Raw genomic sequence first — 16,961 nt, 5'->3', positions numbered from 1 at the left:
GAAAATAAATACGAAGACATCTGATGGAAGGTGAGAGAGAAATCACGTGATAATACCGAAAAGAAAGAGCTGGTGTCAAAATTATTTATTATATCATCAGCATGAGAAGACAAACTAAGCGGCCCTCATTACAATATTAGAGTTAATGACGTTAGGGCAATTAATTGGGAAGCATTGGGTTGGGCATAGTTTTCGATCCTTTGTAGCTGGGCTGGACTCTGCCAAAGATGTATTAGACACACAGGGCAATGCGGCATAAGCATAACGTCTGCCCAACTATATTTTAACTAGCCCACTGTTAAGTCCGTTAACACCTAGACGGCTAGACGGACCTCAGTGTGATTGTGTGTGAACTTCAAGAGTAGCAAAGCTTGGGGAAGCTCCATAGCTTTTTCGTTGCGGGAGCTTGTTCCCACAGAAGCAAGAAAAATGGTGGAGTCTCTGCGAATCCAGACATTCGAACAATTTCCATCACCCTCTGAATTATCTTTTCAGATTGAATCTAGAAATTTATTTATTATTCGATTCTTACATATATTTCCATTTTCTTATTGTTGTTTCCTTATTTTTCTTCAAAGGTGTTCGTTGGATGCGTCAAGGAGTGGAAGGCCTTCTCCAGGTGGAATCCCTCTCATGGCAGCCTCGACTATTTGCAGGTTTCCATACTTGCTTTTCTTGTTCAAAATACGAGAACATCATTTTTTCTTTGGAAAGAAAACTTTACCCGTGAAATTTGTGTTTGGCTTATTTGGAAATACATTGAGGTACTCACCATCTGTAATTAAACATTGGAAGAAGAACAATATAATTGGTCATTGTTAGTTCAAAAAGTGTCTTCATGTGGGCAATGATTAATGAGGAACTAGTGACGTTCAGCCTAGTCGAAGGTCCAGTACAGTAGGCAGCAGGAGTGTTCGTTTTGGCTCCTGAACCAGAATGATGATCCTTCAAGATTGAGCCTCTATGTTTGCCTCACAGAATCAATATAAAAAACTTACCAAATGCTCCCTTTCACTGTTTGGATATGGACTTTTGCTGGCATTTACAGATCGAGTGAACTGAAGTTTGTGTTTGTTTTTGCTTCATTGTTCAGGAACTTGTGAGGTCATCCATTGTGGAAGCAATGATGTCCAGATCAGCGCCAGTGTTTTATGGTGATCTTAGAAGCGATGAGAGGGTACTTTCACTTGCAGTCTATATCCAATGGAGACTTATAAAGCAATCCTTTTGTATGAAATTATCACCATTTTCTTAATTTCCTCTTCCTGCTGTAGATTCCAATACCATTTTCTGCCTTCATTGGTTTTTGTAAGCAAAATATGCAAAATGCAGAAGAATAGTCCTGGTGTTTGTCTTGGATCGGAGAAGCATCAGCCCCCAACATCTGGTACAGAGCAGGAGTGTCTGCTCTCTGGAGATGTCCCTGAACAGATCTATTTGGCCCAGGTTGCTGCTTGTTGAGATTATATGTGTTTATGTTGCTTTTATTTGTTTAAGACCGTTCCACAGGCTATAGTTTTGTTTAGTGTATTAGAAGATTAATGGTGAAACAATTCCGAACTTAAATTTGACTATTGGTAAGTGGTACTTCAGGTACCAATTATGAGTGCTGAGAATGGAGACAGGGTTCAGCTAGAGAATTTGAGGGAAGATTGTTTTTTTTTTTTTTCTTTTTTTTTTTCTTTCCCTTTATTGATAAAAAACAATTTTGTATTTTCTCTTGAATTTTTGGCCTATTGTTCGCATCTTCATATTACTAGTGGGAAATAGGGTTTCTCCTGTTATTCTTTTGCCTTGATTCTCCCAGTCCTAACCAGTGTGTCAGATGTTGACCAATTAATTCCTTTGCTTGTATATATTCGTGTCTATTTTGCAGATGTCTTAATATCAATTTCTTCACCCTTCATAGATCCTGGCCACCACTAGAGCCATTTTTTGCTTATCAAGTAAAGAATAAAAAAGTTGTTATCCTATCTTACAAGCCTTCCACATGCAATCTTGCATAACCAGGTTCTCTGAATTCCACAGAATCCTTTGGAAGCTCCAATCTCTAATAATACTTTGTCCTTATATTGGGATCAGTTTTTTGATTTTTTTCTGCAAATTTTTACTGATTTGATCATTCATTCATCAGCCTTTTGATTGCACTTCTTTTTGTGCCACTAGGAACATCAAGTTTTATTACTGCTTGACTAAAGTATATTACCTTAATCCCAATAAAATTCTAAGTCTTTACTCTTTTTTATCAATTAGATGAAGTCTGATAGATGGACAAATTCATGCTTGGCTTTATCTATACAATTTGACAATTGATTTTTCCATTGAAAGCTTATGCTTCAAACTTTAAGCATGTATTTAGTTAGGAATTATGTGAAGTATGATAGATATCACAACACTCCACAAGCTAATAATAATAGAAGGCAAAGAGTGAACCACTAAATCACTTTCTATTTCGTAGATGCTTCAAGTTTTCTTTCCTTTATGTCCTTTTTTCTTCCACGCCATGGCCAGCACTCGTTGGAATCTCACTAACTGATTCTTGAGGTATTGATGATGTATAGCCTAAGGAATTATTACGACCTTTATTCTTGAAATTTTTTTGGTATGTGTATTTATCTATAACAACTGCAAATTTTCTTCAGTTGCTCTTCGGGATGCTTGTATATTGCTATGTTATGTGACTTAGCTTCTGATTGCTACAGGTTCCATCAAGTAGATAGTGATAAATTGACCATTGCTGTTAACTTCTGGTGGCAGTCCAATACCATGTTTAGCATGTCTGAACACATGAATGCATATTATTTGGGCATAATATTAAGGAGGTAGTCGTGGGGTTTTTTTTTTTTCCCTCTTACCTTTCTTGGATATCTCCCCCCACCATACCCACTTTATTTATTTATTTTTTTTCTTTTTCCAGTGACAGAGTATTTACTTTAAGCTTTAATTGTGTAGTGAGGTAAACTTGGATTCTGTTTTTGCTTTCATGTTTCATTTGCTTACCAAACCAATGCTGCAAATTAAAGATTGACCGACAAAGAGATGGTATGTCAATTATATCATTCAGCAGAAAATGCACATTCTTTTATCGGTTGAAATGGAACCAAGGAAGAATTTTGCCGTATATATAGGTTGAAGGTCTCTAACAGCTGGATCTCTGGAAAAAATTGATGTTTATGAGAAGTTATGCTGCTTAATGTGGTTTTCCCGGTCTTTTTCAAATCACTATGTAAGGTTTTACCATAATTTATGTATCTATAGCCTAGCACCCTGCTAAAATTTGAAAAAGTCAAGTTCCTGACGGTATTATTTCGCAACTGAAAAGATTGACCGAACTCAAACTAATATATTTCTGGCACAATGGACTAACCTTTCTGAATTAATAACTGTTGATGATGTTAACTTTGTACTGTTTCAGTTCAGTGTTTGTGAAGAAGTTAACATACCATAATGATTTGATTTTGCTTTATTTTCTTCTTTTTTTTGAGTAAATTTTTTGTAAGCGCTATGAAATAATTTATATTTGAAATTTGAACAGAATGAGGTGCTGCACAAGACTTATTCTACTTGTTGGGCGAGGCTGAACAGGCATACAAGTGAGCCGGCTACCAATGGTCAAGCAGGTTAAAAAACTCATTATTGCACCTCCTGGCCCTTGTTCCTTCGCCATTTTCTTCTTGAAGTTTTCTATGGGCAAGAAGAATACTGCAGTTAATTTTAGTGCTCGCAGCAATTTTTTGGTGGCTCAACTTGTGTATTTAATTACCAGGTCATAGTTGTGATTCAGACCATGCATGCGATGGAATGGATTTAGAAAGGAAAGACAAACAGCAAACGGTTACTTTCCATCAATTGGAATGCTGTGCTATTCAGTCTGTTCATGAACTTGTTTCCCTAGTTCTTGATCGTGTCGATGTTGCTGATCAAAAGCAATCATCATGTTCCGCAACAAAGGATTCTGTAGCTCGTGCAGGATATGAGTGTATCAAAATTAATTCATATAATCTGGAAGATGATCCACTTGCTAAAATTCTTTGGAACCTAGAACCCCCTACTTTTCAAAATGTGATTCTTGATCTGGCGGTGAGTTTGTGCTTTTATGTAGAGTTAAAGATTCACTAAGTTGATGAAATTTCCGTAACAGCCTCTGTAAATACTTTCATTTATAGAAATGTAACAGCTTAACTCAATGCCCTAATTCGTATCTCATTGAGATTCTATTAGACTTGTGGATATAACTTTGCTATTTGTCCAAATTAAAATAAGGAAAAAAGATGAATTTTGAGCTATTCCTATCTCTTTCTTCAACGTTTTAATATCGAAACCCTATTTTCAGAACAATTTCCCTAGAACTTTGGAGACTTTTATTCTGCACTTGCTTTCACCAGTTGGAGCAGAAGTCCTTACACGTAAATTTGATGAGATGGATCAACAGACTACTGAAGAAGACAGGTATATGTCAATTTTGATTGGAAATTTTTTTTTAAAAGGGCAAAACACCTGAAGATAGGTTATATTTTTATTTAGGAACAAATTCTACCAGATTTTCTATGGTTCGTTTGACGACCAATTTGCCGCAATGGAAGCAATTCTGAATGGAAAAGAGTCCTTTGAAAGGCAGGTAATGCTATTTTTTTTGGTCCGTTGCTTGTTAACTAGCTAATGTAATTCATTATCGATGCTCATTACAGTTTGTAGTTTCTTGATTCTTTCAGATACTGTTACATTTCACTAAATTTTGACCACATTGATTGTTTCCCAAATGGACATTCTTTTTGAAGTCACTCGGTGCTTGTTTACATTTTTTTGGTTCTTTACATTTTATGTTCTTCGGCATCTTTCATCTCAGTGGATGCATGTGTGCACTAGTTCTTTTGCATCTGCATTTTTATCTTTACTTCAACATTCAATATGAGCACCACTGTTATGTGAAGGGGGAGGTAATTAGGTAAAAGATATCTTGGCTTGTTCATGGAAAATAACAATTAAATAGTTTCTGAATCCTGTTGAATTAGGGAGGTAATTAGGTAAAAGATATCTTGGATTGTTCATGGAAAATACACAATTAAATAGTTTCTGAATCCAGTTGAATTAAAATTAATAGTTCGATAAAGAATATATTAGCTATTTCCTACTTGCGATCATAACATGTATTCAATTGAGAAAATGATCTATTTGTTATCTTTTTCCAGGTATTTAAGAATGTGTTAGATAAATATCTGGGAGAACAATGTGATGTGCAAAACTCGAAGGCTGAATAAGAGGTCCATTGATGCAAGCTTCATTAAAGAGAATGGTCCCCCATATGATATTGAGAGTAAATCAGTGCATTTCACTGCAGAAGCTTTCTGTCTCAGTCAATAGTTTCACATGTGAGTGATCTTAAATTTTCTAGATTTATAAATCATTGCTGTTTATACCAGCCTTGTACGTGATATCTGTTCCAAAGTTACTCTGACTGCAAGTGAATCAACCCATCTGAAATTTTGTGCAGTTCAAATTCTGAAATTAAAATTTTCTCTTAGTTGGTAACCATGTTTGATAAAAGACGTTATGGAGCATATGAACAGAATATTTTTTCATAATGTACAGTGCAAATAAGTATATTACATTTGTTTAAATTGGAGCCCATATGAAGGGCAATGGTATGCCTAGTAGTTTTAAAAAAAGTACTATCAGGCGAGTTTGGAGAATTAATCAACCTAATGGACAGAAGGCACACTTGTAGGAAGTTACCACCACATGCTAGCAAGAGTTCCTATCTTATGTATTGCATAGGTGATATGTTGTTAGATGGAGACCATATTTGCCAGCGAATAATAGATATTTTGAAAGATACAATGAGAGAAGACTTTTACATGACGAAATTACTACATTGTTGAATATCTTTGGCTTTGTTTGTTGTTAATATTGATTGTATTAGTTGAGCCAGCAAAGATTAAACAGCTATTGAGAAATTTGGGCTCTCCAAATCACTACTTAAAGCAGTCATGAAAAGTGCTATGTATACTGGAAGAGGCTGTGCCGATATGGATTATTAGCTTCTCTATTTGCAATTGAATGGTGATTCGAACTTCAGTGTGTTGTGGAAGGGAGTGTTGCATGGGGATTTGCAGCCGAAGAGGAAAAGAGAGAAAAGCACAGAAAAGAAAAGGTATTTGATCATTATTAGGGATCAGAGGGGAAAAACAAAGGGAAAAGGAGGGTTTGTTAGAGATGAGATTCCCTGATGGAAGATGACATATGCAAAGTATGTTTGACCGAGGTAGATAGAATAGAAGAGAAGCTTTTTGTTTGTCTGGTAGTGCAGTAGAGAGGAGATGAAAAGAGGCTGTCTTTTTTAGCAGGCAAAATGGCGTATATTGTACCTTAACCCTGCAACTTACTTATTCTTTCTGGCTAAAAGCTTGGATATACCATAACACCCCACCCAACGCTCCTTTCATTAATCCCTAGGCCATACACCCCCCCCCCCCTTCTCTCTCTCTCTCTCAAATGGTGAATATACTATGCTGCAATAACAAGCATGTTCCATACATTGTATCTGATATTTGTTATGGTAGCTGAACTTATGTTTGCTGGTAATTTTGTGAAATATTGGATCTTCTAAGCCCTTTTGGTCTGACTTGGCTACTAACTACTTCATTGTTTGACATCAATTCAGAGGATGATAACAACTTGATAGGACCTGCTCTTCTATCAATTTTAAAGCTTTAAAACCTGATACAATATTGATTGCAAAGGTAATGACATCCCAATTATTTTCTGATGGAGATAGGTTTGTTGTATGCTGAAGAAGATATGTATCTGATGTCATCAGAGCCCAATCAATCAAACAGTAAAGATTGATGAATTAGTGGGGCAGGAAGCATGCATTGCATTGCATGCACTCAAAGTTTTATTTGAATGTTTAATTGATGTGGGGGACATGCACAGAAATTGAGAAAAAGAAGTGGACTGAGAAAGAATTATGAATTAAAAAACTTTCAAAGTTGTATTGAGCATCTCTTTCCATAGCCGTTGACATTTTTTCTCTCTTATCATATTCCCATCTCCTCTCTTCTTTTTCCTTTCTCTTCTCTCTTTCTTTTTATGGTTTAGTTACTATTACCTTCCGGACCACTTTCCCACCTGCACAAATACGCATAAACATGCATCATCAAGCTTAGTTGCCTTTTAACCCCCTGTTTTTACAGCCTCTCTTCCTGTCTTTAGAAAAAGCTCTTACATTTCTTTAAACCTAATAATTTGTCCCCTCACTATTATAAAGTGATGAGGGAAAAGAATTTCTGGGAAACTGATTATGCACAGACTTCAGTAGGGAACCAAGTGTTTGCTACTTCAACTTATTTTTCATATAAAAAACAGTGCAGTACTTCTGCGCAAATCTGTCTTTTATTCTACAGAGTTTCTCAGGTGCACAGACAAGTAGTAAACTTTAAAGTTTACAATCTCACACCAACGGCTGAGATTAATACATCATTAAACAACCAAAAATTCAAAATCTCGACTGGTAGTGTGATCCAACGACTGAGATTTGCTTCCCCTAAACTTTACAATTTATGGGTCTATGAAATTGAATAACTCCAATATACATATATATATATATATCCTTTATTTTGTTATTGAAATCATATTTACATCTTATGAATATATAAGTGAATGTTAATTTGCACCGGGGGAAAATGGATATGTAGATATATAATTGAAGGACAAAAAGTGAAATTGGGTATGTTTAATGTCAAAGAGGGTGATCAAGTATTTTTGTATATTATGAAGGAGGAATCAAATCTTGAATATATCATTAGAATATCTACAAATAACAGGCAAGCTTATGGTTATCTTGACTTCTTTGGCTAGGAGGGTGACAGTGATAAGAATACAATGGCCTATCACCATCAGTTTAGGGTCAAATTGGTGAATTCACGTAGTACAAGGTATGGCCCCCTCACCGGCAAGCTCTCATCTCGTACTTGCTTATCTTTGCATTTTTTTTTCCTATTTCTCTATCGGAATTGAATATTTGATATACATATGCCTAACACAATCGATTGTCAACCAAACCACCTGTCATGGTAGTTTTAACTCTTTTTACTAACTGGTAATTTCATTCTGGATGGAGGAGTTAAAAAGTCATTCCATCCATTAATTATTAACCTTAGGAGTTGCTTTTATGTACATATATTCAATGGAATCATGTATCATATATGCATGAGAAATTAACGATCATTGCAATAGTAAATTCCAACTAAGACTACTCGATTTTCCCCTACAAAGAAAAAGCATGTTTAGAGGAATTATCGTTTGTCTCTTTACGCCAAATGGTATATTCTCTAAAATGACTTTTGGCTAATGGTAAGACAAGTACTAAAACATGTGATGCAGAGACAAAACACCGGCTTTTTTTGGTAATAGATATAGACACCATACAATTTTATTTTTATACATTTGATATGTGCTTAAACTCGGATCATCAAGCCTCGTGTGCACTTAGATTTCTCACATGACAACAAAGTAATTTGGATCAAAACTAGACACGTGACCACCAAAATATTACTGTTAATTGGGAATTAAATTCAATCTCTCACATGCTTAAGTCCTGACGCATACGAAGCCAATGCGGAAGGAAAAAAAAAACGAGAGAGATCTTTTGTCCTTGTAGTTAGTCTGGTTCAGCAATTGTATGCATTTTCTAACAAAATCATGCTCTCAAGTGCTAAAGTAACATCGGATAGCAAGAATTTAAGTAAATCCAGAATTAAGAACATCTCTATAGAAACCAAGCTTTTTAGTCCAAACATTGAAACCCAAATAAAATGAATAATAAACAAACTCCAAAAGCAATAACATTGAAGAAGGCAGGCACCATTGGAGGCCTCATTTTTCCATACTAAATACTCATCTCGGGGTACTTTCGTCGTTGTGAAGAGTAGGATGCCGGAAATTACTAACTCACCCTTATAACTTTTAAGGAATTTTCAACAGTCACCCCACGTTTCTGAGACAGGAGGCTGATCAGCGAATCCAAAACCGTGGGATTTCAGCAGAGAGTGGTCTCTCTCATACGACTGCATCCCCGCGTAATTTAGCATCTCCCTCACGTTTGCGCTAACGTTAACATGATCAGTCCCTCCGCTGTTGCTACCATCACGAGTCAGTCCAAGAAAGTCCCTTGTAAGCCCATCACTACTCTTCTGCCACGCCGAGTTGAAACCCATGTAATTCACCGAGTCAACTACCTGGCTCGCCCGCCCCAACCGAGTCATCATGTGACCAACCGACTGTTGTTGGCCAATGCTGGTACTTGTTGCACCAACAGTGGCAGCCTTTTGTAGCAGCGCGGTGGCTGACAGGTAGTGGTGCACGGCGGTGGCGCCGCTGCTGCCTGAGAATAACTGAGAGGAAGAGAGGGGTACTGGGGTTTGGAAATGGTGAGTCTCAGGCTTGATCATGTGAGGTGGAGTAGTGCTAGGGTTAGGGTTTTGGGGTGGGTCCCACGGGAAAGGGAAGAGTAGAGGAGGTGGGTAGGTTTGTGAGTGAAGATTGTGAAGGATGGGTTGCTGAGGTTCATGATGATGATGATGAGGAGGAGGAGGGGGAGGAGGAGTTGGGTTTGTGGAGGATACAAGTTGGTTTGCAGAGAGTCTTGCACTTTCTTCTGCCAATGCATCACAGAATGCTCTGTGGGTGATGAAGCTGTCCTTCCTGCATTGTTCATGACATGCCAAATAACAATAATTAAGTTCAATAAACAATAATTAGTTGGATGAAAATGAATGAGAAAAGAAAAGAAGCTAATATTATTATTCAAAAATGGATATTCAATCTTTCCTTTTTATCAAAATATGTGGATTAATAAAGGCAAAATGAGAGGATTAGTAAATTAATCTTTTACTTTCTTGATTCGAAAAGGTGTGGGAAAATTATTGAAGCTAATGAACGTGGATGAAGTATGGTGTTAGTGTATAAAGCATGCTTTGAAGGTGCAAATGTGGCTCATTTTTAGTTGATCTTTTGTGGTGATTTTAAAAGAAAGAAAGATGCATATACCATTGAAATGGAGGCTTAAATGTCAAAAAGCTTATAAAGCACAAAGGAGATTTTTCTTTTGTGGGTCAAAAATAAAGTTGAGAGAGAAGAGAGACAGAGATTCATGACAATTCGTTGATGTTCATGCATGCAAATTAATTATTGGGGCATGCACATATGCATAAAAGAGAGGCTCAAGTAGAAAAAATAAAGAAAATTGGAGATAATTATGATAAATCTTTTCAAACTAGAGAGTAGAGAGTGCTCATGCATGTTATATGATATATACTAAAAAGATAAATAATTATTGTGCACAGTATTCTCACAGTGGACAAGGTCGGGAACAAATAGAATACGTAAGTGTTTTCATGAATTGAACTTATGACCTATATATAAGTTACACCCATGTAATTGATCTACCATAAGGTAACATGTTCGCTTATAAAAAAGTTAATAACTCTAATGCACAATGCTCCCGCTGTGACAGTAGAGTTGGGGACAAATATGATATATATATGGACAAAAAAGATAACAGTAATAGCACCTATGTCACGGGTATTTCTTACCATGAAACCTCCATATGCAATTAATTAAGCTTACATATATACCCACACATGCATTTATATATATATATAATTCTTATCATTATGTTGAGGCTGCATTACAAATGCAGCCTCAACACATATACGATAAAAACACATATACGAGGAAAAGTTCATTAATTCAAATTAATTAATTCAAATCAATTTTCTAAAGAAAATTGTATTTTATGAATTTTAATTAGATACATTAATTGAATGGAAATCAGAAAATGGTGCATATGTTTGTTCAGAAATCAGATTTCAGTGCAAGTACAAATTAATGAGAAAAAAAATTCAATTATTAGGTCTCTCTGTTGAATCACGGATCAAAATTAGTACTGTAGATTATGCTCTTCTGAACAATTTTTTTGTTCTTTTCACATATAAGCTTAATTTGGCAGGTTTGAATTCAGAAACAAGAAATTTTATCTTTTCATTCTCAGAAGCAAGACTTGTGTGAAGAAATACCTGTCACTGCATTTAATAAGCTCCAGATATAATAATATTCCATGCAAAGCAAATTAGCAGTTACCATATTTATGTAAGAACAACCACAGAACAAAAACCGACGACTGAAACAAACAAAGAAACATAGACAAAGACAAACATTTGTCTCAAAACACACATCAAACTTCCCACTTTAAACAAAATTCCAGTTTTTTCATTGAATCCCGTTAAGACTCCAAATTCATGTATATCTATCCATCAAATTCAAACCCATGAAGAGTGAAGAAATACCATAAAGATGATGAAATTTGACAGAGTAAATTAAATCGAAAGAGAGCATTGAATATAATGAACCTGGAGAAAAGGGTTCCACAGTCACATCTGTACTCTCTAGTTCCACAAGTTTTAGTGTGAGCTTTCCAATCAGATTGAACAGCATAGATCTTTGAACACTTCTCACATTTCCACTTCTTCTCACCATGTTTTCTGCAGAAGTGTTTCTTGATACCTGTAAGATCTCCTAGAGCCCTTGATGGGTGGTGGTGGACACATGAGGGTTCAGGGCAAACATAGGCTCTTTTCCTTATATCCTTGCTGTTTCTCTGCTTGAGCTTCCATGGTAGGTTATGGCCTCTTCTGTGAAGCTGAAGGTTTTGATCTCTTTGAAACCCTTTGTTGCAGATCTCACACACAAACCTGTTTGTAGCCAATAAACTCTTTGGAGAAAGTGCAATCACTTCCGCATCTGGGTCTGCGTGAAATCAAAAAACAGATTTGAACTTGCGATGATTCTACAAAAACCCATGAAGAAAAAAATCATCAATTTGACCAAAAAAATTTATGAATTAGTTACCAGGGTTTCCTGGTAGGCTTCTCTTCTTCTTGATCTTGAGTGGTTGTGGTGGTTGTTGTTGTTGTTGATATTGAGGAGAAATTGTTGAGAGGAGAAGTGGATTATTATTCAGGGCTACTCCTCCAAAGTCTTGATGAACAAGTCTATTAGTGCCAGAAGAAACACTAGCAGCTTCCTCTGACAAAGAAGTAGAATTGGACAAAGCCACAGAAGGATACATATTTGAGCCTGTAAAGAGAGGAGGAGAAGAAAACTCCAAGGGAAGGAAGAAAACACACTATTTGTTTGACATCTTCAACTTAATTTGAAGAAAGAAACTAATAGGAAAACAACAAGAGAGGCCAGCCAAGAAATAGAGAATCCCAGCATTGGACACAACTATATGATGATGAACAGATGGCAGTAGTGACACATAGACGCAGAAAGGCATCATTCATTTTTTGGTGATATAAAAGTAAAATCTCGTGAAGAGATGAACATGATGATGATGGTTTATATATATTCTATGTATCTATATATCTCTCCATTATGTCACTATCTAAGCTTAAGCCATGGATTGCTTGTCTGAGCAACTCTGAAACCCAATTCAGATATTTCTCTTTCAAGCCATGAACAGACCATAAGATGGAATTCACTTGTATATCATGTGAAAGTAAGAGAGAAGAGAGAGAAAAATGAAGAGTGATTATCAATAGCTGTGTGTGGGAGGTACTGTGAATGCTAAGTACACAGAAAAGGTTATGATTAGGGTGGCAGACCAAGAAGGAAAGAACAAGATGGGGTGGCAAATTAGAGGAAACTTTCTTCTTCTTCTTTTTTTTATTTTAAAAATAATCCGAAAAAGGTAAGAATTCTGCAAAGGAGAGAGAATCCAAACCCACTTGATTCAATTTTCAATATATTTTTTTTTATTTTTCTGTTTAATTTTAAATTTAAAATTTTTTGAGTGTGACGTTGGCACTTTTTGTCTTTTCCTTTAGTTCTCCTGTTATAAAATACCCAAACCCTAAAAGGAATTTTGATTTGAATGGAATGATAATATTAAAAGGAGGGATTGATAACCAAATTATGAGCCTGTGGCTGTGCTTAGTAGAACGAGAAGCTTAAAAAGCCTTTGGTATGGGGATGGTAAAAGCAAAGATATATAGGTTGAGATAGATAGATAGCCCTTCTCATCATCAGCCTTTTCTAATGAGTAATGCCCAACAACAAACATGATTGCTCCATTGATTGACTCCCCATCTATAAAAGCCTACAATTTTTAATTTTTTTTTATCTAATTATTACCTTAAACCCTTTCAAACCCAACCAATGTTGACTTGGTGTAATTAAGTAATTCTAATTGTCATTGTCAATGGCCTGAATAGGATCTTAATTAATCAATTGCAACTTTTGATTGACATCATGATCAACAATTAGTTTTTCTAATTGAGACCTAATATTATTGCTTGTTTGGTGAATGAGAGAAAGAAAAAAAATCAAATGAAAGGAATCAAAGTCTGAATTGTGATTATTTGATTTCTTCCCTGTCTGTTTCTCCTTCTATTGTTGGTATTATTCTCCTTACACCTTAGTGTATGTTGAAAGTGCTCAAGCAAACCCCACCAAGCTGAAGGAATTTGGAAGGTCTCTTCTTCCCTTCTCCTGCTTTTTGTCCCTTTTCTTTTTAACTTTTATTTATTCCAAACCCAAATCTAAAGACATGAAGAGATAGCATGAAATGACCTTTTTATCCTCTTTGTTTATTCCTACTGATTCTCTGAATATCTTTCATTTGAACTACTTTTCTATAATGGCTTGAACTTTCTTTAGTAAAATTTAGGGGATTCTCTTCCTTTGTGAAGGCAAGCATGTTCTAGACACATATAGCAGCCCTTCAAGCCCTAACAATTGATAGGGCATATTAGGGCAGCAACCATGCAAAAGCCCACCTGCCCAAAGCACTAGATATATAGGACAACAGGTATACACCTTTAAGAAAAAAAAATATGGGTCATCTCTCTCTAGTGTTGTTCTTATGCAAATCTTGTGGAATCCTATGTGGGTTCTTTTGATCTATAAACACCCTTTGAATCAAATGGGCTTTTTGAGTACTGAGATCCATGTGCCTTTTCTTTTGGGATAAGATGAGATTTATGCTACATTTATTCACCCTTTAAGGCAAAAAAGTTGGAGAGATTCAACATATATATATACATTAACTCCAATAAATTAAATCAACATTAACAGTTTCTGTATTTTGATCATGGAGAGAAAACCCAAAAAGTTCAAAATTATGACAGAATGATGACAGCATAGTTGTGCTCCCATTGAAATTACTAAACTTTGTACCATTGAAGCGCTCTTTTCAGTTTCACAGTATAAAATTGGGAAGAAGTGTACACGCATGTAATTCGAATTTCCAACACTTTTGATTATGAGTTATTTGAGGACTACTCAAACTTCAGGCCTAACTTTGTCTTTACATGTAGAAAATGTAGATTCAATAGGTAGAATGGTCAATGGTCTATATATATATATATATTAGTCTTCTTTTTGTCCAACCATGCAGCAAATATTTTGTTACATGCAGACACCAATATTCATTTTAAGAAAATATACATATATATATATATATATACCATTTTAGGGCTATGGGAGTTGTTGCTCAGATGAAGAAACAATGACCATCTCAGTTTTCACTTATTGTTGCAATTTTGTTATTATATATTTTTCTAAGATCAGATTTTTCTTCTACGTTTGTGGATTGTGGGCCGCACCCTGGCTCACGGGTCTTCCTATTACCAGATTCTTTTTGGGGTTTTCTTACCTTCACAAGGTACAATAAATGGCATAATTGCAACTTACTTATTTAGCTTTCGTAATTTTAGTACAGGATTTTTATTTCTATTATTATATGTTTTACTTTTTGTCTCTTGCTGTCATGATAAGGTGAAAGGGTCGGTCCCCAAGCTAAAACTCTGCCTAATTAGGCTTTCAACTGGACTCACTCCCATTGACAACTCAATGTTACGAATGTTTAAAGCAGCTGACACCAAATCCGTATTTTCATGTACTTTAGTGCAAACCATAGCTGAAATAAATTGGGAACTAAACTGCTTATGATGTTTGGAGGGTTTTGACAAGGCTTAATGGAACATGGGCCTGAATTTGGGGGCCCATTATTGAGACTGGCCCATCAGAGGTACCTATCCAAATCCAATATTGGACAACGAGGTGGGGGACCCTAATTTTCACGAGAAAGGTAAGAAATAGGCTTTTCTTGTGGCAGTCACTAACGCTGACTTGGTGTCTTGGGGTCCCAAGTTCTATATCCTCTTATCCGCCTCACGTGCTTCCTTGGCAGACGATACGAACAGAACAGAACAGAACAGCACATCAATCATCATTAGCTTTGCCTGTGGCACGTGAGACAGGCACATGTTGTCAAACTACCTCTATTTTGCAGTCAATGCCTAACGTGGGCTTTTTTTTATTCTTTTAGATGGGCCTGTGAACTAAACTAGAAAATATGGGCCTGGAAATTATTGACCAGAGCCAGAGTATATAACTTAAGAGGCTTTAATATGCAAGCCAGCCCAATAATAACCTTTAGGCTATGATTGGCGTGATGTTTCCGTCGGGGTTGGGGAAGTTTTTAAGTTACAAAACCTTTTGACTGTTTGGTAGAACGTTTGCCACAGCGTTTCCGCTAAGCGAAACGCTGTCGGCTAATGCTCTACCAAACAGTACAGTGTGTGTAACGGATCTGTTGTCATTTTGACAACGGATCCGTTAGCATAAAATAAACTTTACATTGGAGCTTATTTGACCTTAATGCTCAACACTTTTTTTTTCAATTTTTTATTCTGGGTCCCACAGTTATCATTATGTCTTTTTAATTTATACATAAATTAATGTGGGCCCATAGATCTAATAATAAATATTTAATACATTATTTAATACATGTAAATGTAAATTATATATTTTTAGTTAAATTATATATTTTTTTAATAATGTGGGGCCATGCTCAACTTTTATTAATTATACATTTTTAGTTAAAATAAAAAATATTAAAATTTTATTAATTAATAATTAAAAATATTTATTAATTAATACTTAAAATTAATTTTAATAAGAATTATATTTATTAGATTTAATTTAATATAAAAATAAAAACCTAATATTCAATACTTTATTTCAACAGTTTTTCCGCTAGCATAAACTTTTACTTTACCAAACACCTTACAACATATTTCACAGCTTTAAACTCAACATTTTTTTCACAGCTTTTCTGTTAACATTGAAAATCAATCTTTCTGCTCTACCAAATGAATTGCGAGAGGGTTTCATGAGCGGGGGGTGGAGACGCGAAAATATTAGTCAAACGGGTTGCACTCCATGCGAGATGCTCCTTGTGTGCGGGAATGACATTATACAAGCTCTCCCTTTGAAAATTTAATGTGTCTAAACGCAAACTGTCAAATCCGCGTGCACAAAAATTTACCACATGAACACAATAAACTCACTCACTAACGCCCAACGCGTATATATAATATTAAATCATTGTAGTAGACGGAATACAATTTTCTGAAAGAGGAAAATGAAGAAAAGTTTCATATGGAATGAACCAAACCCCCATACATCCGATTATAAATGGACAAAGAAGATAGATACATTGCCATCCCTTTTCCGCTACTATCTTTATCTGGAGAACATCAACATAATCAATATACTGAATAGCTTTATGTGGTTTATACAGTAAGATACATTACCACTTCCATGGTTGTGAGCTTTAGGATCCAGAAAATGATTGATCACGACCTGCTAGCCTTTACATAAAAATATCAACATGTCATATTTGCAATATGTCACCGACCAACTTCAATTGTGGTTCCTAGAACTTGCAGATGAATCTCGTCCAGTTCCAACATGATCTGAACAATCTACATTCGTTCAAAATTCGGACAAAAATGGTGTATCTTATGCAATATGTAGGGAAGAAAAATAGAATTAGTGCAGAAAATAGTACCAAAAAATCTTGTCCGAGGAGTAGTGCTGCAACCTAAAACAGA

At 35.6% G+C, this 16,961-nt stretch overlaps 2 protein-coding genes across 6 annotated transcripts; one reads left to right on the top strand and one right to left on the bottom strand.

Moving 5' to 3' along the window:
• The first annotated feature begins 313 nt into the window (after window positions 1–313).
• On the top strand, window positions 314–5,582 carry LOC120010111. 5 transcript variants are annotated; one of them, XM_038860812.1, is made up of 11 exons: window positions 314–432; window positions 579–656; window positions 1,094–1,229; window positions 1,333–1,446; window positions 2,703–2,822; window positions 3,024–3,042; window positions 3,536–3,620; window positions 3,767–4,080; window positions 4,334–4,449; window positions 4,525–4,618; window positions 5,190–5,582. In XM_038860812.1, the coding sequence occupies exons 3-11, from the start codon at window positions 1,204–1,206 to the stop codon at window positions 5,256–5,258; spliced, it is 957 nt and encodes a 318-aa protein (XP_038716740.1). In that variant the 5' UTR covers window positions 314–432; window positions 579–656; window positions 1,094–1,203; the 3' UTR covers window positions 5,259–5,582. The 5 variants fall into 5 exon arrangements, with proteins under 5 accessions (XP_038716740.1, XP_038716741.1, XP_038716739.1 ...); XM_038860813.1 differs by having other exon boundaries at window positions 328–656; window positions 4,525–4,614; XM_038860811.1 differs by having other exon boundaries at window positions 328–656.
• Window positions 5,583–8,711: 3,129 nt separating this feature from the next.
• LOC120010370 (protein indeterminate-domain 12-like) lies at window positions 8,712–12,618 on the bottom strand. The gene is made up of 3 exons (XM_038861145.1): window positions 11,908–12,618; window positions 11,409–11,805; window positions 8,712–9,702 (listed from the first exon to the last, which is right to left on the bottom strand). The coding sequence occupies exons 1-3, from the start codon at window positions 12,125–12,127 to the stop codon at window positions 8,976–8,978; spliced, it is 1,344 nt and encodes a 447-aa protein (XP_038717073.1). The 5' UTR covers window positions 12,128–12,618; the 3' UTR covers window positions 8,712–8,975.
• Window positions 12,619–16,961: the final 4,343 nt, after the last annotated feature.

The sequence above is a fragment of the Tripterygium wilfordii genome, chromosome 12, assembly GCF_013401445.1.
Source record: "Tripterygium wilfordii isolate XIE 37 chromosome 12, ASM1340144v1, whole genome shotgun sequence".
NCBI classification, from domain to species: domain Eukaryota; kingdom Viridiplantae; phylum Streptophyta; class Magnoliopsida; order Celastrales; family Celastraceae; genus Tripterygium; species Tripterygium wilfordii.
This window is presented reverse-complemented; position numbering and strand designations above follow the sequence as displayed.